The sequence below is a fragment of the Manduca sexta genome, chromosome 4 (genome assembly GCF_014839805.1).
Source record: "Manduca sexta isolate Smith_Timp_Sample1 chromosome 4, JHU_Msex_v1.0, whole genome shotgun sequence".
Classification (NCBI taxonomy): Eukaryota; Metazoa; Arthropoda; class Insecta; order Lepidoptera; family Sphingidae; genus Manduca; species Manduca sexta.
Window position 1 is genome coordinate 9,458,716 of NC_051118.1, and position 24,228 is coordinate 9,482,943.

Genomic DNA, 24,228 nt, shown 5'->3' on the forward strand with positions numbered 1-24,228 from the left:
ATTTAGTTTATTATTAATTTAAATATCTTACAAGCTAAACGACAACGAGACATGCATACTACACCATTATCTCCTTTCCAATTCAGCTATCTTTACGATAATGGTGCAATCTGCCACTTAATCATCAACTACTAGTATACTTGATACTGACTGTGATATCGTAGATCAGTGAGCGGCGCGACAGCAGCGACACACGCGGTGACATTTCTTGTATCGGCAGCGGCGAGCGCGGCGGCCGCGCCCCCGCCGTACCCGCGCCCCCACACGCCCACCCGCGACCCGTCCACCATGCGCAGGTTGTCGCGCAGCCAACTGCAACCACACAATAATCACTATAGATATAGATATTTAAAGATAAAGTTGAATGGTGAAAAATCAAACTTAAAACGTCGGAGGTCATCCATAAAACTTGAAAGATTAAAGATCGGTGGTCTAAATTAGGATGTCAAAGGTTAATGAGCAAAGGCGAACGGTCAAATGTCATAGATTAAAAGGTTAAAGGTATAGGTGGTATCGTAGGTATCGGTATATTTCTATGTTCAGCCCAGTATCATTGCCAATATTGGCCGTACTACCAATGTCTGTGACAGTTATAGGGGCAAACTTAGTTAGAAAGAAAAACATGATAAAGAGCTGATAAAATTCATCACATTATATACGTACGATAGCACTGCAATCTGATCTTCAACGTCAATAGAGAGCAGTTTTTGATAAATTTCTGTTCTTAACTCTTCACCCTGAAATAAAAAGGCCAATACACTGAATGTTAAGATTTTTAAGAATTCATCAAAGAGACATTATAATTTCTGCGTTTGAACAGGTTGCTAGAATACTTAAGACAAGTGAGGGGTAGAGGAGTCCAAGTATTCTCCCGTTTCCATGCCCCTAGGAAGCCACTAACTCACCAACAACTGAGGAACAAAACTGCTCAAGATTGGAATGCTGATTAATGATCAAGATTATTTATAACTTGACAAGGCGTTGCTAGCGGCTCCACTCGCGTGAACCTTTCGCAGTATAAAAGTCAAGCCGTATATTTTTCCGGAATAAAGCTTATATGTTTTTTGTTAAACCAGGAACGTTGCTTTGTCAGGTGTAATTTTACCCCCTTCGATTCAGTGGTTTCTGAGTTTATTTCTTTCCAACGTCTTTCCATACTTACACATCTCACATATAAGTAATATATCAAAATAGTTAACTTATGAAGACTTTGAAACTTACCTGCCCTCCAGACCCTCGCGCATCGATCTCGGCCACTATGAAGTTCCTGGTAGCCGCGAGGTACCAGCCCCAGTTGGGCTGCCACCGCTCTGTCACTAATTGACCACCGGGCTCTGCAGATCTGGAAACAATTTTCTTCTATTATAATTTTTATAATGCCTATAACATTTATGGTAGACTTAATTCTTGTAAGTTATCTTTTATAGAAGACCGATTAATATAGTTTAATAAGCACCATTTTAAATAAATAAATTACAATTGTTTTAAATTTATGTTATCCTAAAATTTGGGGTTAGATTATTTCTATGAAATATTAAATAGGAATCAGAGTTTGTTAATAGGGTTTGTGAAGCTTACCTTTAGGTGAGCATTTTGGTCGTCATCTATTTGTACAAAGAAAATTGAGAGAATGAAACAAAAGTGGCAACCAAAGAAGATAAAAGTATACTTACACATGTAGTACTAAAGGCAGTGGCAGATCGTCGCTTTCTCTGAAACCAGGAGGCAGTAGAAGACGCACGCGCGCTTCTCTCTCCGCTTGCACCTTTGGACAATATGTACATTTGTTAATTACATGTAACAATTTAATAGTATGTGCAAGTCATATTGGAATTGTGTGTGTTTTTTCTATTACGATAGGTCCAGCTTTTTATAGGGGTTTGTCGTGTTCAGGTCGTAAAAACAAAGTTACAAATTTCTGCAACAAGCTTGAATAGGTGTATTACGTTATACGTATGTTACGTTAATATCCTCATTGGAGTGGGGAAAGTATAGATGATGATGAAGCAGAATAAAGGTCTCTGATATTTTTTTACGTATAGTTTTTTTATGAACCGCAAAAGTAATAGTAAAATTAAAAGCCATAAAAATTTACACAACAGAAGTTCCTAAAGTAAAAGTGAGAGTAGCCACAGACGTCATAATTTTTCCAGAAGGTATAAGCGGTTTGACTGTTGTGTATGAAGAGACTGGTTGTTAGTGGTGGGTAGGTACGGACCTCGACGCGGAAGACCTTGACCTGCGGCAGCGCGAGCGCCCCGAACCGCAGCCGCAGCGCGCGCGCGTCCGACAGCGCCGCGCGCCGCGCGCCCCGCGCGTCCCGCACCAGCGCGCGCGCCGGCCCCGGGCCCAGGCACTCCTGCGGGCCACAACCAGACGTGCATTACTCTGCTGTTGTAAAACCACTCGTACTATAAAATTATGACACATTTTATTCCTGAAGATCAAGCTTTGACTGCCTAGTAGATCAAGAAAAACAGATTTAGCTCCGAGTGCCCGTTAAAATAAGAAAAATAGTGTACTTAATATAAGAAAAACAAGTCCATTGAAAATGTTGTCTAGAAAAAATAAGACGTAATAAATTACGAGTAAGAATACGTAGGTAGTTAAAAACAAGATACTAATATTCTAATCTAATGAAATACTTCGTAATTAATAATATAAAGAAGATACATTATTTTTTAACCTGTATCTGGTAAAATCTCACCTGCACGAAGTAAGAGTAGTTCTTGCTGAAGATGATGCGGTTGTAGAGGCAGTCGGTGGGCAGCGTGTCGTTCTCGTCCGGCTCCGTGTCGGGCAGCACCGTGGACGTCGGCCACGACGGGAGCGACAGGGTCAAGTTCACGTAATCCTGGCACAATAATAAATCATAGCTTGTATTTTATTGTAATTATTCCTAATTTAAGACTATTCTGATTTAAATGGTATAGAGTATATTTAAACATCGTATAAACCCTGCAATTTGGTGCTAATAAAGGAACTTAATCAATCGTCAATTAGTTGACAGTTGCGTCAACTACATAGTTTCATTTCATAATTAATTGAAGCAACTCTCAGTTTCATTTATAACAATTGATATTGATAGGTTTTTGTCATGGGATGTTGACATTCGTGTGTTTGGAGTCATCATTGGCAGCTGTTTTAACACCACATCATCTCCAAGCTTCTCAACTTGGACGTAAATTGAGACCATTCAAAATAAATAAAAAAAAAACTTAGAAATTATGGAGATAAATATTTAGAAAGAAATTTCTTGTTTCCTATCCGATCCGATGAGTTTTTATTCAAGTGATAGTTAATGTGGATGGAAGTGCGACTCACGGGGTCCTCGCTGAGCGCGTCGGCGGAGGCGTCGGGCGGCGGCTCGCCGGGGCAGGTGAGGCAGGCGGGCGGCGCGGGCCACGCCGCCGGCTCGCGCGGCGCGCGCACGCGGTACAGGTGCCGCTCGCCCGCGCGCCCCGCCGCCGTGCCCAGCACGTACCTGCGCCGCGGAACATGCTCACTGATCACATATGCTACTATGTTACTGCCACCTCAGTATTTAAATTTATCTCATAAATTATCAGTTTGGAGTCCAGTGGAGCGATTTCTTATGATGGAAAAGACAGAGAAAAAATTGCCGCAAAGGCAAGTGCTTGTGTCGGCATTGCTTAAAATTCCTGGGCGGGGGGCTCTGCTTACCATCATGCGGATCACTTGCTGGTTAGTCCACTAAGGCAATCAAAAATTAATAAAAACATTTTCGGTTCAGACCTCGCTTTAGACTGCGATATTTTTCCTCTTTAATTGAAAAAGTTATTGGGTCTACCGTCAATCTAAAAGAAATTCGGATTGATTGAAAACGCTCACGTAATTACATATTATAAGACGACACTAGCCCGCTACCACGAGTTCGAAACAATCACTGTAAAAGTGAATATGAACTCACAACAACTGCCTCCTCTCATCCCATCCCAGGAGTTGACTGATCTCATAGTTCCCCATGGTGAGCGTGGTGCGTCCATCAGTCCCGACTCGCACAGCGTGCCGCCAGGAGGAGGCGCCCTCCCGCAGCGGTGTGGTGGTGAACACTCCACTCCGGGAGCCCAACACTGCGCGGCCTCCGCACCACCCGCATTCTTCATCGTCAGGCTCCGCGCCGAGCCCCGACCAGCGCGTGCCGTCGGATTCGTCGCGGTAGATCTGAATATTACGGTTAAAAAAACATTACTGTAATAATTCAATTGCTGCAGAATACCATTTAGTTTTAATATTATGGTTCATCTGATGAAGACTCTTTGTTAGGGAGTTACGTAATCAGGGAAATTATTAAGAAACAGCTTCTGAAAATAATAACGTGTATTGCAGTTCAAAATAACTAATATACACGCCTTTTTCTGCAGTTAAGCAGCACTGTGTAAGCAATATTATATTTAAAAGACTTTATAGACAGCTTAACCGGCAATTACGAAGGAGAAAACCTGTTAGAACTTAGGAGTATTAAATAAAATCAACATAAAGATGAACCATTACCTCTTGACAGTTGTAATGCACCGCGCTACAGACGCTGATGATGGAGAGGTTTTGAGGCCGGTTGAGCAGTAGTGTGACAATTTGGCGCTCCGACATCCACTCCGTCCACCGCACGTACCACGCTGGGAAACGAATTTTTGTCGCTATGATTTTTTTTTCATCTACTTATATTCCGATTTAAAAGCTAGAACGTAGAATAATAATTGTGAAATGCAACAGTGAAGTAATTCTCAGAGGTGATCACCTTTCGTGTTAATTGTTCAATCATTAACAAAATACAGTCCAGTCACAAAAAGACAGTTGAAACAAGACTTTCTTTTGTAATAATCCTCGATTTTTTAATTGCATTCACTTTACTGATAGGTTACCAAATAGGCTGGGGTTATAGAGAACAACTCACATTTGTCGACCGGTGGTCCGAAGTTTATCGCGTTAGGGAACAGGAACTTGGGCGTCTTGAGGCTCACCACGTACACTGTCACCACCGGGTTGTTCGTGTTTACCTGCAAACAATAGTATAGTTTAGTTAATTGGTAGATCTTAAGTATTTCATATAATGTATGTATGATAGTGATTAAATGGAACAATAATTCGTACAGCTATCTACGAGTCGATATCGAAGATAAAACAAGTGAAAGAAGTAAAATGTGCGAAGTGCACAAAAAATAATTACAGAATTTCAAACTTGATCTAAAAAGAAAAAACTTTATGCTGTCCTATTACGTTAAGACCTTAAGCTCTTAGAGGCTTAAGGTCATGTTTTCTATACAACCCATTACAATAACACCTCACCTTAGGGTACCTCAGCGTCCGTATAGTAGGATACGCTGGCGGCTCTGGTTGGTCCAATCCATACCACGGATACTTGTACTGCTGGACTTGCGTGTCGTTGTACGTGAGGTACATCAGCGTCTGGCCGTCAGGGCTGAACCAGAGCGCCCTGTCCAGCCGCAGCACTTCTGTCTCGTAGAGGAAGTCAGGGACGCCATTAAAGACCACTCCTGGGACGCCTGAAATGGTTTATATTGGTATATAGATGATGGTATAAATGTAAGAGACGTTGGAACCAATTGGAAAAATTTAATAAAACATTTCAATCCTTAACTTGGATTAATGTTAAGAATAAACTAATTGAAATAAGGTCATTTGTATCTAATACCTATATATGTGAAACAAACTTTATTCCCATTGCCCATTATTATAGATCCGAAGGTAGTAAATGGGATTGTGTCTAAAACCCAGCTGATAGAAAGCCTGTGATTACGACAAATTTGATTGTATTCAAATATAATTAACTACGAAGAGCTGAAAAGTCCCTTTGCTGGCTTGAATAAATCGCTGCATTTCTTAGAATACATCAGAATCTGTGAATTCGTACCGTTCTTAGTGATTCTGCAGACGAGCGTTTTGAGCACCCTTGGCTTATAATAGATATCATTATCGTGCACGAACACGAGGCTGGAGCCAACGGGAGACCACTCCGCGTACTGCAGCAGAGGGGCTGTACGGTCATCCTCCACTGGAGATATGGGGATTTTGTTCCTGGGAATTGAGAAGATAGCCTAAGAATTAAACTTTGTAGTTGCAAATAGTTCCTACATTTAACATGAACACTTGTTTCGATTGCGAGATTTGCAATTTCTTTTTATTCAATGAATTGAAAAAATGGTTCTCTTTCTGATTTCTATTCTTATTTCTCTTCCTCAGCTAAATTATATTTCGTTTCTCATGGAAGAGGAAGATGATACAAAGAGGAAATTGGTAAAAAATTAAAACCCTTTATCAATAAAGTAGGACTGTCTGCGCACTGCACGCGCAGAAACAGGGTATAATGGTGATATTGAAGCTCGTATGAGATTGATGAGTAGCTCACCTGTTTATGACGTCATACACGTGGTACCTGGCCAGCCGAGCGTGTCGCCAGCCGGGCCGCACGTCGGAGATCAGAAGCACGAACTTCAGATCCGCGGACACTTTGAAGTCCACTGCATTTAGCTCCCTCTGTTGGAAAATTTGACTATGAATAAAATGCTGGTGCTGGTTAGAACGAATGTAGTAAAATATAAGAAGAAATAAAAATTCGAAGGTTTGAGAAATTTTTTAGACATAGATGTTATGATGTTTGTTAAAGGTAAAAACAATATTTTTTTTAAATTGGTTCAAAGACCATACCTGCGTAATAAGCAACTTTTTATTCAAATACTATGCTCCCAATCCCATAAGAAATAATTGTTTCCTAACAAGATTTTAAAATAGATGCCGCTGGCGTCGAACAGATACAACTATGTATGACTACAGTAATTTAGGAACTTTTGTAGTACTGAAAAGGCTTTACACGCGGGCTACACGTGTGTAACACCTAAGTCATAAAATGAATTTATTTAGTATTCTAGACTTAGCGGTTAGATTACGTTATAGAGGTAGTGGCCATGCTGTAGACAGTTTTGTCTCCGGCATAGATAAGCATATTCGATCGCGTTAGCAGTCAAAGTACCTACTTACTCATAATATGTTTTAATAGTAAATGCATCACTATTTTACATGTAAGTGTTGACATCCTAAATTTTTCATCATATTTATTAACTTATTGATATATTTCTTTGTTTCTCCGGGTGTGTTTTACGAAGGTAGACTCTAGAAGTAAACACTACATCATTTTGTAAACCTAACCTAACCTGTCTAAATCGTTTCCCGCCATTTTTAAAACTAACAGATTACCGCAAACGTTAAAAGCATTCAAAACTGTTTACACGCCTTAAATACATAAAACATCCATCACCAATGATTGTTGAAACCATTTTACATTAATTGCGCCTTCGGCAAACAAACGGCGCGGTGCGAAATGTCATGAACAACTGTTCGGACAAAAATCGGCGGCCATTTTTAAAATTAATAAACACGAGCGCCAGTGGATTTATGCGGCGTTTAAAAATGTTTTCGTTTCGGTTAGCCGGGCTGCCAGTTGACGGTGTTTTTTTTAGATTAGTCAGTTTTTGTAATCGGTTGGTAATACCTTCACATAGGATTTTGGAACTATAATTATTTTTTCTTTTTATAGCAGTTTTTAAACTATATATATTTATAGCGGTAGGTATTTATGTCTTGCAATGTAAGATAAAAGTTCAGCACTATTATTAAAATTCAACCATAATTAAATCTACTCTATAACTTTATAATGAGTTAATGATTTAAAGTTCATGTTTAAGGACAACCATCGTTTTGATGATCACTACTTGTACTAGGTAGTACATATGGTAATTTTTTTATTGTAGTGGTAGATAAAGAGTTGGGGGCTTATCGAATAAGCTTATCACCCGATTAGAAGTGAACACTGTGAGAAAAACTGATGTTTGTAAGAAATAAAATAAGAAATTGAATCTTTTATAGCATACGGAGACAGTTCTGAATCAATAACGCTGCTTTTATCTCGAAACAAGACTTGACCAGACGATCTAACTTGATAAGCAAGACGACCGTCCATAAACAAAAACATCTTAAATTTTAGATTGCAAGCAGCGTGGTATTTCACTGCGCCCGTTATTTCTGACAGAACACAAGATGAGAAAAATCTATGATTATTCAGATGTCAAACTTGGCAACCCTAGCGTTCCAGCGACATTACCCGCCTGAATGCATTTTGTTTTACGGAAAATTGTATGCGTTTAGAAAATTGCACCGATTTGTCATTACAATTGTTTTCATTATTTAGTTGCATTGTATGGATTTAGTTTTAATAAATAACACCCATTCCAGAAGCAGATTTTATATTTGTGTAATTTATATTTGTGTCGGTGTAATTGTACTGAGATGGGATTGCAGCGCTGAGGTTTTGGGTTCGATTGTCGGGTTGGGTAGATGAGGTTATTATGCTTCGTATCACGAAGTCTGTAATTTGCGCCCGATAAGGCGATAAATTCTCCCCTATCACATCATGGGACGGAAAATACACGGCAAAAAGCCCTTCGAACCCTAGCTTCACTGCCCCTGGCTATATTTTTCGAAGATAAAAAAGGCGCGGGTGTGCATTTACACACATGCCATGAATATTCATTTATCCACTGTTATTTTGTGTTGTTTTCTTGTTGTTTTTGCGACGTTATTTGATTGCTCGCTGAGGCGGTGCAAATGAAGTGTAAATAAAGTTTATACCAATATAAAAATTTTCCTTTTCTTAGGGGTAGGGAGATGGTACATTTCACCAGATATTTCAGGTCCCATGTAAAAGGACTCGACCTATATCAATTTACGAGGCATATTTCCAGACTCTGGGTTTTTTTTTTTTTTATTTAATTCACAAAACTGATGTTCAAACATATTACATGCTATAAATAAAAGGTATGAAACAATACAATAATATTTGACATCTACTAGATGTGAATCCGACATGCATTAGGTATTCTTAGTGAGACACTTAAATAATATTAAACAAGTTAGTGCTTAAATTAGATCGTAAAATTATACAAATTACTAAATTTTAAAGAAAAAAAAATGTATAATAAGGATGAATTATTCTTTTTATCCCTAAGTAATTAACTTATTGAGTTTCGATCTTATTGAGGCTACAGAACCAGTGAAGATATCAATATCATTACGAATGTTATTGGCAAATGACAACATGCGAGAAACAGGTGAAAAATAACCCAAGTTTGTTCGGCTATACGGCAGAACAAACGTTTTTCTATGTATCAACCGGCAGCTATCGCGAGGTATGCAGACTCCTACTTTCACTAAAAGCTCAGGGGATTCGATTAATCCATTAATTAATTTGAACATATAAATAATATCCAGGATTTTTCTACGGGTTTTAAGGATTTCATTTTATAGTGATTCAACCGAGATTCGTACGAGTTAAATATTCGACAACCATTGTCGGTGTAACACAATTGGTATAAAAATCTTTTCTGGACACGCTCAATGCGGTCTGAGTGAACTTGATAAAATGGATTCCAAACCGTACTGCAATATTCCAGTATACTTCGTATAATGCTGTTATAAATAGAAATTGTGAGATGGGGTTCTTTAAAAATTTTCATTTCTCTAACAATGAATCCTGATAATTTTGATGCTCTTTTAATGATGTGATCATAATGACTCCTGAAATTTAAATTGCTATCTACTAAAATACCGAGGTCTCTAATAGTTTGGACCTCTTGAAGCGGAATGTTGTTTAATAAGTAAGAAGTGCTATATGAATTACTTTTCCTAGTAAATTTGATAAAATAACATTTATTTTGATTTAGTGTCATGCTATTCTTTGTGCACCAAGTACTTACAGCATCTATATCTAATTGAAGCTGAGTTATGTCATGTGCGTTGTTAATAGTTCTGTATATTTTTAAATCATCAGCAAAAAGTTTATATTTTGAATTAATAATTCTGCCCAAATCATTAATAAATACTATAAAGAACAATGGCCCTAGGTGAGACCCTTGAGGAACCCCGGATGGTATAAAACACTGTTTGGATTTGAACCCCTTAACATACACAAGTTGCGAACGATTTTTCAAATACGATTCGCACCACCTCAGTAAAGACCCATGAACACCCATAGCTTCCAGTTTAGCAATAAGTAAGTTATGATCAACTAGGTCAAAAGCTTTCTTAAAATCTGCATATAATGCATGAACTTCTTTACCGCTATCAATAGCAGAAGATATATACGAGATATACTCAACTAGATTGGTTGCCGTTGATTTTTTGGGACGAAAACCGTGTTGATTATCGTCTAAAACACTTTTAAAGTGAGAAAACATTTTCTTCTGAACTAAGGATTCTAGAATTTTACCACACGCTGAAAGAATAGATATTGGTCTATAGTTAGACACATTATCAGCATCACCAGATTTAAAAATTGGCGTAATGTGTGCAATTTTCCATTGATTAGGAAACACACCCTGAGATAGAGAACAATTGAATATTATAGCTAGAGGACCAGCTAGATTGACAGCACACTTTCTGAGGAACAGTGGAGGAATTGAGTCAGGTCCTGGTCCTTTATCACAATTTAGAGAAAGTAAAAAATCCTGAATTTCTTTCACTTCAATTTTACAAGTACTGAAAGTATTGCAATTATGAGGCATAGACGAAACTATATCCGAGACATTGTTATTGCTGTTAAAATGCGTGTAAATGGATAAAAAGTGATCAGAAAATAAGTTACAAATTTCTTCACCACCCCTTGCAATTTTTGTATCATTTAAAGTCATTTTATTAGGTACTAGCTTTTGCTCGCGGCTCCGCCTGCGTTATAAAGTTTTTCAGGCTAAAGTTTTCCATTATAAAAGTAGTAGTTTCCCGGGAGCCTATGTTCTTCCCAGGGTCCCAAACTGTCTCCATACCAAATTTCTTCTTAATACGTTGGGTAGTTTTTGAGTTTAAGACGTTCAGGCAGACGGATGCAGCGGGGGACTTTGTTTTATAATATATTTTTTTAGAACTTTTTAAGAGGGATAATCCCGTCATACATCATTGTTGCATAACATTAACCGTTTACGCAGCGCACGCAACAGAAGCTCTCAAAACTAATAAATTGTCCCCGTATTTGCAACACGTTTCATTACTGCTCCGCTCCTATTGGTCATAGCGTGATGATATACAGCCTATAGCACCCCACAAATAAAGGGCTATCCAACACAACGAATTTTTCAGTTCAAACTGGTAGTTCCTGAGATTAGCCATTACTGCTCCGCTCCTATTGGTCATAGCGTGATGATATATAACTTAGAGCACTCCACGAACATAGGGCTATCCAACGCAAAAATATTTTTTCAGTTTGGACCGGTAGTTCCAGAGATTAGCCATTACTGCTCCGCTCCTATTGCGTATAGCGTGATGATATATAGCCTATAGCAATCCACGAATAAAGGGCTATCCAACGCAAAAAGAATTTTTCAGTTTGGACCGGTAGTTCCAGAGATTAGCCATTACTGCTCCGCTCCTATTGGGTGTAGCGTGATGATATATAGCCTACAGCACTCCATGAACAAAGGGCTATCCAAAGCAAAAAGAATTTTTCAGTTTGGACTGGTAGTTCCTGAGATTAGCGCGTTCAAACAAACAAACAAACTCTTCAGCTTTATATAATAGTATAGAAGTATAGATAGTATAGAGTATAGATGTCGCAGTAGTCAAAGTTGCGTTAATGATGAGATGTGTATTCGTCTGCCAAGTTTGAATTTCCCGCCCTCTAAATTCGCCGCCCGGGGCACGGGCCCTGGCTTGCCCCCCCCCCCCTAGATCCGGGGCTGACTGAGAGTGTTATAAACGTAAGAGTAGACAAATATAATGAGAAAGCTTCGAACTGCTAAGCTATCGGGAGTTACACGTGTTATTGTGAGTCAACCATAAAAGATAGACATATGCTGTCGTGGGATATTTTTTACATAATTTTAAGGAGAACATTTCCGTCATACATGATTTCTGTGTAGCTTTAACCATTAAGGTTGCACACGCGACGGAAGCTTAAAAATGGAATAACTTCTCCCGTTTTCCCAACATTTACCTTCACTGCTCTGCTCCTATTAATTGTAGCGTGATGAAAAGTATACTATAACCAGCACAGGAGTATGACAAATAATTGTACCAAGTTTCGTTAAAATCCGTCGAGTAGTTTTTGTTTCTATAACGGTTATACAGACAGACAGACAGACAGACAGACAGACAGACAAAAATTTTACTAATTGCATTTTTGGCATCAGTATCAATCCCTAATCACCCCCTGATAGTTATTTTGGAAATATATTTCATGTACAGAATTGACCTCTCTACAGATTTATTATAAGTATAGATGTAGTGATTCCCGATGCGTTTGTTTTTAAAATGTCTCCAGACATATTTAGGATTTTGATGAAGATGTGCAACTATATTTTTTTTAAACTTAGTGTAACAGTCTTTTATTAACAAGTCACAGCGCTGTCTCAGACACTCAAATGTTAGTTTATCTCTGGGATTTTGATACCTTTTGTATAATTTATGATATTTGGCCTTTTCTTTAATGACCCTTATTAGTGCTCTACTATACCATACCGGGTAGCGTTCATCACTTGGTTTAGTAAGTGGTGTATACTCTTTAACAATTGGCAAAAGAATATCGTAAAAACTACATAGCATTTCGTTGAAGTCGGTAATAGAATCCCACTGATTAGACCAATTAATTTCAGATAATTTTATATTAACAGCTTCATAATTGCAGAGGTAAAAATTCAAGTAAGGGACTTTATTTTGAACTGAAGGAGTATTACGCTTAGAGGAAACCGAAATATTCAAAGCTGGATGATGCTGATCGATGGGCAAAAGCGGCAGCGTGGTGTGATTTACCGACAAATTATCACTATTGCTAAGAACTAAGTCCAAAATACGATTTGAAGCATTGACTATTGTATTGAATTGGGAGAGATTATTAAATGCAAGCATGTCTAAAAACATATTTTCTTCATTATTACCAGAGCTTCTGGGGACTGGAAAGGCAGAATCCGCATTATGTTCCCAACAAATGCTGCCCATATTGAAATCTCCTATCAAAAAGTTAATAGAATTTTGTTTGCACTTCTTGTTAATAACTTCTGTAAAATTATCAAAGAGTGTATCAATATATTCCTGTTTGATAGGAGGTGGTATATAAACTGTACAAATATTTATGGCTAAGCCATCGTCACTTTTAATTGTTAACCATAATTCCTCACAACGCGATTCCCAATTGAGTCTCCGGGAACATTCGTATTTGTCTAGAACCGCAACTAAAACTCCCCCACCATCTTTTTTCGTTAACGAAGATATCGTAGATGATCTATCACGTCTAAATACTCTATAGCGGTTATCTATAATTTCGTGGTCGAACACTGTGTCATTAAGCCAGCTTTCAGTTATAATAATTATATCATAATCAACATTTAAAGCAGCAGTGTAAAAAGCCTCTGTTTTGGTTCTCAAGCCTCTAACATTCTGGTAATAAATTTTAAACTTAAATTTTATTGGATTTTACACATATCATCTTGCAAATGTTGTGTTTTTATTACATTTTAGTTACAGAGCATCTAAGCAATCAAAATGTTACATCTTTTCTTACAAATATACGTCCATTTCGAACCCATACAAAGGTATACTTCTTTTCTTTGGCAGCAATTCTTGTTGCAGCGTGTAGTTTCTTATTTAACAGGGACAAATTTTCTGTAACGTAAATTGATTTTTTTTCCCCTCCAAAACCAATATGGCTAGTATTCAGTTTTTCGGAAGAATTTTTCTTATTGTAATTTCTTACTGCAGCAAGCAGATTATCCCGAATGCGAGGACTGATAAACTTGATGACAATGCTGCGCGGACGATTTGAATCTATGTTCAGTTTCGCAACTCTGTGAAAGCACTGGATCTCGTTGTCATGGACTTCATTACCCACCACTTTTCCCAGCTGTTTTATGATAGTTAGCAAGTTTTCATTTTTGTGTTCAGGAATGCATTGCAATTCAACATTGCTCTCGCGTGCTATTTGATCAAACTGATTCAATCTCCCATCTAAATCCTTTACTTGAGCACTTAATGCCGCATTATCTTTAATGATATCCGTAATAAATTTGCTATTTTTTCCGTTCAGTTCTTCTTGTGTATCAAAAACATCAGATAAAAAATTAACTGTCTTTTTAAACTCTTCTAAGTCATTGCGCATTGAAGAAAATCTTGACGATAAGTCACTCACATCTTTTTGAACAGATTTTAAGGTATTTTCAAATTTCCCTAAGGCAATTTTCTGACTATCTAATTTATCATTCATCTCATGGCGTAATTTGCGAATTTCGGTAAGGATTAAATCCTGTAGGTTTACTTCTGTGGAAATGCCCGCTTCCGGAGATGTTGCTGACGGTGACTTCTCATCTTGGGTATGCCTATGACTAGGTATTGACTTGACTTGACTAGAGGATCGGGATACAGTAGAAGCTATTAAGACCGGTTTTGTAGCCAAATGATCAGTATGGGCACTTTGCCCTTTGGCATGGACTGGAGTATTAGTATTGTCCAGTTTAGGGCGGTGAGAGACACAATTTGGACAAATCCATTTAGCCCTAGGTGTCGATGCTTGATCATATATTACGCATTCTAGGTGATATTGAAGGGCACATCTGCCATTACTGCATTTAATTCTCTTTTGTGTTACGAGAATAGTCGCATTACAGGCAGCGCAATTCATCGTTATTTAATGATAAATTTAAGTATATATAAAAAAAGAAGAAAAAAAAAAATATATATATAGAAACGAAAAAATAATTATTTAAACTGGACTCGAACTTCGTTATGCGAACGCTGAACTGATCTTCTTATAAACACTGCTACGAAGATTCCGACGACCAGTGCCAAAATTAAAGTATTCAATTGCAGTCGTTTGGATAACAATTCTAGTAAAGTACAAGTGACAAAAAAAAAAAATCCAGTTCACCCGCACCACATAAATTGCAAAGTCACTTTAATATTGTTTATTTAAATATTAGAGTATTATAGTCACAATTCACACGTTAAACACCTTCACATGTGCCACGTAAAATCAATTGGTTAATTCCACTTTACGGCTCTTGCAAAAGTAATGTTAATTCAATATTAAAATTTTACTATTCACGGAGCTGCAAAATATATGTCTTCACTATTTGACGTTCTTTGACGTGTTGATTTGACGTTCTTTGACGTGAATTATACTGAATAAAAAACCCAATCACTCGATCTGGGGTTTAAACCTGGGACCTGAGTGGTGTTGTAACGCTCGCTTTACAGTTTTTAGTGCTTTAGTCCAGTTTGTAATAATACAAAGTTTTCCAAATAACTTTGTTATAATATTTCTAACTCCTCTCTATCTTTCTATTTGATTAATTTCGTTGAGAGATAAAGACAGACGAGTGTTCCCTGAGCCCAGCTTCACCGCTCGGTGTCATAAAATGCGTGCCACCGATCCTGACTCACAGGAGTTGTATAGGTGGGTGTGAGGGCGGAAAAGCCTTTAAATTATAACTCATCTAATTTGCTTTAGAATAAAAACAAATAAAAAAGTCTTTTATTTCTTGCACATTAAATAAATACATATTATATCACTTTCTTATATTATGTACCTAAATCACAAGTTTATTTTATTATTAGAGTTTTTAATTATTACTATATTTACGTTAGTTTTATACATATATTATTGTATTATTTTTATATATTTTAATTTATTAATTTAATTTAATTTTTAATATTTAATATCTGCTTTAGAATAATAATATATTATTATCAGCAATCAATAATATAAGCCCTGTATTATATACTGACGCCTTCCTGGGCACGGGCCTCTGCTATTACCGAGAGGGATTAAGCCTTAGTCCACCACGCTGGCCTAGTGCGGATTAAACTTCCACACACTCAAAATTCCAATAGAGAACTTCTCAGATAATGCCAATTTTCTCTGGATATTTTCTTTCACCGTCAAAGCAAGATAATTCATAAAAAATACACACATAATTTCGAAAAGATAAAGTATAGCCTTGGTTTAGAATATTATGTTTTATCTAGTATTTTCTTCATAAATGTTTATTGTAATCTTGAGAAAATAAATGTCTTTACCCGTATATCTTGTTAAAACCTCCAGTCTAGCTCCCACACTACGGTTATGTCATAATAGCTTTATTGTTACAAATGCGGTTAGCTCTGTTCGCTTAGTGTTACTCGTGGAAATAAAGTTAACATTTAATATTCTGCCTTATTACGTTATTATCGTTGTTGTGTTTGAGTTGTGGAAGTTTTGCTTCGGTTTTGTTGCTTTGTATTGTATTTTACTAATTTATGTTTGACGCTTCGTTCGCGTAAATCTGACCTTAATGGTTTTTAGGGGAAGAATTTTTATAACTAGAACTAGCCGTATCTGAGTTATTAGAACCTGGGTAAATGGAAATTAAGGACCAACGTAAGTTGAACCTTATCTCGGAATCGAACCGTAAGGCCATACCCATGATCATTAGATTACTCAGTATTTTGAACTATGACAAATTTAAAAAGGTTTAGAATGTTTACATCACTCTTCTGGAAAGTTGTGTTTTTGCACTTATATTAGTACTAGCTTTTGCCCGCGGCTCCGCCCGCGTTATAAAGTTTTTCAGGCTAAAGTTTTCCGTTATAAAAGTAGTAGTTTCGCGGGAGCCTATGTTCTTCCCAGGGTCTCAAACTGTCTCCATACCAAATTTCATCTTAATACGTTGGGTAGTTTTTGAGTTTAACACGTTTAGGCAGACGGATGCAGCGGGGGACTTTGTTTTATAATATATTTTTTAGAGCTTTTTAAGAGGAACAATCGCGTCATACATCATTGTTGCATAACTTTAACCGTTTACGCAGCGCACGCAACGGACGCTCTCAAAACTAATAAATTGTCCCCGTTTTTGCAACATGTTTCATTACTGCTCCGCTCCTATTGGTCATAGCGTGATGATATATAACTTAGAGCACTCCACAAACAAAGGGCTATCCAATGCAAAAATATTTTTTCAATTTGGACCGGTAGTTCCTGAGATTAGCTTTTACTGCTCCGCTCCTATTGGGTATAGCGTAATGATATATAGCCTATAGCGCTCCACGAACAAAGGGCTATCCAACGAAAAAAGATTTTTTCAGTTTGGACCGGTAGTTCCTGAGATTAGCCATTACTGCTCCGCTCCTATTGGGTATAGCGTGATGATATATAGCCTATAGCACTTCACGAACAAAGGGCTATCCAACGCAAAAAGATTTTTTCAATTTGGACCGGTAGTTCCTGAGATTAGCCATTACTGCTCCGCTCCTATTCGGTATAGCGTGATGATATATAGCCTATAGCACTCCACGAACAAAGGGCTATCCAACGCAAAAAGAATTTTTCAGTTTGGATCGGTAGTTCCTGAGATTAGCGCGTTCAAACAAACAAACAAACAAACAAACTCTTCAGCTTTATATAATAGTATAGATATATATTTATAACTTGGTTAGTATAACGCATATTTTTCAGTTTTATAATAAAAAGAAGCCCAAAATGTTTAGTATAAAGAATCATAAAGAGACCGAAGGAGTATAAAATTTTTATGTCGACGATATCGACTTATACGTAGGGCGATTAACCATCTCGCGTTGTTGCGGCTTACGGAGAAAGCCACATTTGAACAAATTCCAAATCAGGTCTCTTTTAGGTATGCTGATGACCTTATACCACACAGTATGTTTTTTCTATAGTCTTTTCTAGGAGTTGAGAGGATCGTCTAGGCTCTGGTTATGCTTATATCACGATCAGAGGTTTTGGACCACGCCATTATAACCTAGTCTCAGACAGTAAAGCATTACGCTCACAAAAGGTTGATTACTTCATAGCAGAATGATAAGTTGAGCAATTCACTCGCCTATTAATAACGGCTAAAACTACCCCCAGATAAACCCATAGCTTATTACAAAACCCTGCAACACCAACAAGAATTTAGAAGTTAAAATCTTTGCATGCTATGATATGAAATTGTGAGGAAGTTGATACGCGACGCTATCATGTCGTCACGGCAGGTCGCATAACAGAAAACCAATTTATTAACACCCAAAACACTTACACAACTTTTATTCAAAATCCCACAAAATCCAGCAAAACAAACCATTAAGCACGGTAACACTGTATACAAAATGGCGCCGTCCGGATCGATACGTCGAGTGTCGCAGGTCTTACGATTGTGTTCGCAAACTAATAAATCTCGATAATCTATATGGATCTATGTGTTAACATCTACGAGGGTGATGTTGCACCGACGCGAATCCTACCATCTTGGAGAAATGTTTATTGTTTTAAAATTTTCAAATATATTGTGTCTTTTAAGGATATATTGAAGGAGCTATTGGGCCGGTATAATCGTGCCGTTCAGCAAGGAATACATCGTTTGTCGTTCGATGTTTTCTTGAACTCCACTTAACATTAGAGGTCATAGCGACGATACTTTTCTATAATCGTTAACGCTAATAGAAATACAAAAATATAGAAAGACCTAATCTTAATGATAAGTCTATTACTTGTGCCTCAGATAAAGTCGCTTTGTTATGCGAGTGTAAATAAAAATACACACAGCGACCATAAGAATCGAAAAGTTGACCTCTGTCTAACTCTGCAATAATAAAAGCATGAGGTACGTCAACAAACAAACAGCAGTTAACTTTGTTGTTAACAATAAATCATAATCATTACTCCGGCTTTCAGCAGTAACTGTGTGTACTTCAATAAATCGCATATTAACGACCACGTCATAAACGTCAAAGAGTAGGGCCATTTGAAAAATTGATGTCCATCACTGGAGCCTTTAATCCCAGTGTTTCGGAGCGGAATAAAGCGGATTATACGTAGCCGGTCAATTGAGCCCGTGACAGCGTCCGGGTGGATTAATTTGTGATTCCGCCATTGGACATCGAATGTTTTTCGGTCCATTTTGTCCTGTCATATTTTAGACGTGTCAGTTGTGTTATGATCGGTAATTGTTGTATGATAAGTGATTGTTAGTTTGGGAAGTGTGTTGGATATGTTTTTTGTAATGGTTAAGACAGATTACTTTTAATGGGAAAAGGGTATAAAACCTTACATCTAGATATATAAAACTTATTATATTTGGAAGCTGTTTTAGAAATATTCATAAATTACTACTTATCAAGGTATTGTTATTTAGTGTGATTCTGTTACATGTCACATGAAAATGACTGTTTTGTTTAGATATTAATCCTACGTATATTTATTTTATGGCACTTCATACAAAACATGCAAAGGCGGATTTAATGCCAGAGGAATTCTCTACCAGTCAACCTGAGGTGGTGCAAAGATTGAACATAGTAGGTGCACGTCAATATTCCAGGAAAATATATAGCAAGACCTTTATCCCAGAAATACTTCACGCAATCAGAGCCGTATTAGTAAGTAAATAAATGAAGATTATTTGTATGTTGTTTCCTGTTTAGTCAAGTGTTTCGTATTACTTGACTAATTCATTGATAATAATGTGTACATGCCTTAAGAGTTATTGTGAGGAACGATATATCGTGTTTGTCCTATTGTATTTTAATGTATTTAATCTGTAGTGCGTACCAATATAATAAAAAAAAATAAGTAAGTTCGCTGCGGTGTAACGGCCGCCTCGCTTCCAAGTAATCGGTCTCAGAAGGGAGCAAAGAAATATATTTATCTTGTTTATACCCGCTGAATATACAATTGTGTGCCTCCTGGGCCCTTATCGATTCAGGGCCCGAGGGGCTGAGGGCCTGAGGGCAATATCGATAACCTTAAGGATAGTTGTGGTTGAAACTGAATATTCGTTATCGTTTGTTTGATTTAGTTTAGGTGTTGTGGCTGTTTATTGTATTAAACGAGTTTCAAATATTAACATAGAAGAAAAAAAATATTTATTTGATAAGAATCAATAGTGCATTATAAGTTAGATACTGATTATATGATGTAAAGGGACATTTGTTATCTCGTTACTAGATGAAATAAAATACTTATTTTCTTGAAAATGGCACTGTACGTACTCAAACCGTAGATATAGAATAAATAAAATAAAAAAGTGTAAGTTTCGAACAAAATAAATATCAATACAAAGTAATTTTAATTTTAGAGGCCCTATGCCACAGCGTCTCAGCGGCAACATCACAGTTCCAGTCAGAAATACACTCACGTACACCCTATATTCGCACTAAGTTACAAAATGATCATAAATCAGAAAAATAAAGCTGTTTTTGTTTGCGGAAAATATTCGTTATTCATGGACGATTTTTGGCACAATGTTAGCATATATAAAGACTAGGACAAAACCCAAATACCACTTTGCTCCACCCTGGATTCGAACCCAGGACTTTAGAGCGCTGTCGTACCATGCATGCAGTACGCGCCACTGAGGCAGTATTACTTTTCCACCTACAATTTGTTACATAAAACTATTGGTCAGATATTGCTATGTTCAGTGATCATATTTGTAAGCAAATGGCAATAATGCTGTTCGAATAGATTTTTTTATAGATGTAATAGTTTATTTTATATTAAAAAACTTAAATGCTTTATATTCAGATAGTGTATTGACAAAATAATTATAGATACAAACAGTTTATTGACTTCGACTGTGGCGCCACTTGTTTTCGGCCGAGTCAATATTATAGAGAACGCGTCGTCCTCGAGGCATTAGTGATCGAGTTGCACTCGAAGGAAGAGCTCTTAAAATATTGTGTAAAAGTAAGAAATATAAGTGTAATAATTAAAAAGTGTGAGTGTAAACCATGAGTTTTATTTTACATATTAAACTAGTTACTCACAAAAGTGGTGTTGGTCATGAGCAGCCTGGTGGTGTAATTCTTCACATTGAACAGCGTCAGCCCTCCCCACCGGTCCCGGAACACCAACTCCTCATCTGGAACAACGAACATCTATCTTACTTTCTAGTTCTTACTTATATTATAAATGCTAAGGTTTTTGAAGATACATAATCTCACGCCTTTTATACCCGAAGGGGTAGGCGGAGGCGCAACTGATGCATACAGTTTTGACCGTGTATTTCGTCCTATGATATGATAGAGGACGAGGCTATCGCCATATCAGGAACAAATTCCAAACTACGGGCTGATACTGAAAAATCCAATATTACATTGCTAAACCCGGGGATCGAACCTTAGATCTCAGCACTGCAATCGTAATACAACTACGCCACGAGTATATAAAGATGCCTAGGTTATTATAATATTGGTCGTACACTTTATTGTAAATTGTTCTACAGCTAGGCTTCCTCTACTACTGAGATGGTCAAGGATTTAATTCATCATGCTGGCCTAGTACACGTGTGAAAATAACATATTTTAATTTCGAAATTCTTAAGATGTTAAGATATCAGCAAATCTATACTATTATATAAAGCTGAAGAGTTTGTTTGTTTGTTTGTTTGTTTGAACGCGCTAATCTCAGGAACTATCGGTCCAAACTGAAAAATTCTTTTTGCGTTAGATAGCCCTTTGTTCGTGGAGTGCTATAGGCTATATATCATCACGCTATACCCAATAGGAGCGGGGCAGTAATGGCTAATCTCAGGAACTACCGGTCTAAACTGAAAAAATTCTTTTTGCGTTGGATAGCCCTTTATTCGTGGAGTGCTATAGGCTATATATCATCACGCTATACCCAATAGGAGCGGGGCAGTAATGGCTAATCTCAGGAACTACCGGTCCAAACTGAAAAATTCTTTTTGCGTTGGATAGCCCTTTGTTCGTGGAGAGCTATAGGCTATATATCATCACGCTATATTCAAGAGGAGCGGAGCAGTAATGGCTAATCTCAGGAACTACCGATTCGAACTGAAAAAATATTTTTGTGTTGAATAGTCCTTTGTTTGTGGAGTGCTCAAAGTTATATATCATCACGCTATGACCAATAGGAGCGGAGCAGTAATGGCTAATCTCAGGAACTACCGGTTTCAACTGAAAAATTCGTTTTGTGTTGGATAGCCCTTTATTTGTGGACCGCTATAAGCTATATATCATCACGCTATGACCAATAGGAGCGGAGCAGTAATGGCTAATCTCAGGAACTACCGGTTTGAACTGAAAAAATCTTTTTGTGTTGGATAGCCCTTTGTTCCTGGAGTTCTATAGGCTATACCTAGTCTTGCCATAAATATTGTAATAAAGAAAAAAGAAAATTGTTAACTGCAAATAACATTTATTACTTTTACAGTGTGTCAGTTTAATACATAAATATAAAACAATTAAAAATATAAAAAGCTTATTCGAAGTGGTCTCCATTGGCTGCAATACAGTCCTTTAAACGATGAGGCCAGTTATCAATAGAAGCACGCACTCTTTCCATGGGAAAATTCTTCACTGCCAATCGTATAGATTGTTTTAGGGACTCCAAATTATCATGGCGTTTAGAGCAAGCTGTACTCTCTAAAACTGACCACAAATCATAATCCAGCGGATTAAGATCGGGACTAGACGACGGCCAGTCTTCAGCTCTGATGAAGTCCGAAACGTTCGATTCCAACCAAGACTGCGTGGACCGAGCTTTATGACCCGGCGCCGAGTCTTGCTGGAAGGACCATACTTGGTTATTGAACATGGTGATGTTAAGGGGCTTAACTACCTTCTCAAGAATGGTATCTTGATACACTTGTGCCGATGTTTTGATACCTTTTTCACAAAAATATGGCTCAGTCACTCCTTCATAGCTAACACCCCACCAAACCATCACTGAAGTCGGATAATGTCCACGTTGCACTCTGTCGACTAATTGGGAAGCTTCCTTAGAGCTTTGAGCATAAATACGGTCATTTTGTTTGTTAAAATGTTGCTCAATTGTAAAAATTTTCTCATCCGTAAACAAAATTTTTCTGTGACCTCCCTTTGCGTACCGCTTCAGTAGTTGTTTCGATTTTACCACCCTATTCTTCTTTAAATTATCAGTTAAGAAATGGCCAGTGCGTCTCTTATAGGCTGCAAGTCCTAAGTCATCTTTTAAAATACGCGACATGGTTCTAGGTGCTATCTTCATTTCCCGAGATAAAATCTTTTGCTTTCGGACAGGATTTCTTCGAATTCTTTCCCTTACTGCTTTGACCACCTTTTTCGTACGAACACTACGTGGACGGCCAGATCTTTTTCTGTCACAAACAGAGGAGGTCTCATTGTACCTATTAATAGCCCGGTACACAAACATTTTACTAATACCAAGTGTATGGAGAGTTTTAAAAATTGCATTTGGCTCCATACCTACTTTGTGTAATGCTATCACAGCGATTCGGTTCTCTTTATCACCCCACACCATTTTAATATCGCAAAATATTTTACAATGTATTGGCGCCAAAATGAGAAAACACAATGAACAATCGTATAAAAATGACAGATTCGAAATTCAAATGTAATATTTTTTTATAATTAAGTGTAACAGTATTTATGGCCAGACTAAGTATATCATCATGCTATAACCAATAGGAGCGGAGCAGTAATGAAACATGTTGCAAAAACGGGGAAAATTATGAGTTTTGAGAGCTTCCGTTGCCTGCGCTGCGTAAACGGTTAAAGTTATGCAACAATGATATATGACGGGATTGTTTCACTTAAAAAAGTTCTAAATAATATAACAAAAGTCCCCCGCTGCATCTGTCTGCCTTAACGTGTTAAACTCAAAAACTACCTAACGTATTAAGATGAAATTTGGTATGGAGACAGTTTGAGACCCTGGGAAGAACATAGGCTCCCGGGAAACTACTATTTTTATAACGGAAAACTTTAGCCCGAAAAACTTTATAACGCGGGCGGAGCCGCGAGCAAAAGCTAGTAATAAATATAAATGAAAGTAATAGTTTCAGAGAATAGTGCTTTTATAATAGTGCCCTTCAGTTTTATAGTGACAACTGAAATCATTCTACTTTGTACCTATTAACAAAAACAGAGACATCTGGAGGACTGTCGTTTTGGTGCCCAAGACCCATTTTGTGACGCTGAGCCAATGGAGTTAGTGATCTATTGTATTGAATATATTGTTAGGATAAACATAGTCTTTTGAGGGTATTTGTAATACCTTTGCTTTAACACTGAGCGTTTGACAGACCGAAGCAGTTGCTCATTGACAAGTCATATAAGTTGTTGCTTGATGAAATATTAGTGAAAGTATTTCTGTAGTCAATGATATTTCTTTTTAATAATCAAAATCACTTCAGTTCCTAACAATATGCTTACGGTAAG

The 24,228-nt window shown here is 37.4% G+C and overlaps 1 protein-coding gene across 1 annotated transcript in view; it reads right to left on the minus strand.

Moving 5' to 3' along the window:
• The window catches only part of LOC115445296 (inactive dipeptidyl peptidase 10), a 121,699-nt gene that overhangs the window by 4,215 nt on the left and 93,256 nt on the right, over nucleotides 1-24,228 (minus strand). Inside the window, exons 4-17 of the mRNA XM_037441621.1 lie at nucleotides 20,812-20,906; nucleotides 6,389-6,516; nucleotides 5,894-6,057; nucleotides 5,308-5,525; nucleotides 4,916-5,018; nucleotides 4,516-4,637; nucleotides 3,932-4,185; nucleotides 3,325-3,484; nucleotides 2,708-2,854; nucleotides 2,219-2,359; nucleotides 1,674-1,765; nucleotides 1,222-1,342; nucleotides 664-737; nucleotides 152-312 (exon numbers count right to left, since the gene is read on the minus strand). Coding sequence (XP_037297518.1) covers nucleotides 152-312; nucleotides 664-737; nucleotides 1,222-1,342; nucleotides 1,674-1,765; nucleotides 2,219-2,359; nucleotides 2,708-2,854; nucleotides 3,325-3,484; nucleotides 3,932-4,185; nucleotides 4,516-4,637; nucleotides 4,916-5,018; nucleotides 5,308-5,525; nucleotides 5,894-6,057; nucleotides 6,389-6,516; nucleotides 20,812-20,906 — 1,980 coding nt within the window. The remainder of the gene's footprint in view (nucleotides 1-151; nucleotides 313-663; nucleotides 738-1,221; nucleotides 1,343-1,673; nucleotides 1,766-2,218; nucleotides 2,360-2,707; nucleotides 2,855-3,324; nucleotides 3,485-3,931; nucleotides 4,186-4,515; nucleotides 4,638-4,915; nucleotides 5,019-5,307; nucleotides 5,526-5,893; nucleotides 6,058-6,388; nucleotides 6,517-20,811; nucleotides 20,907-24,228) is intronic.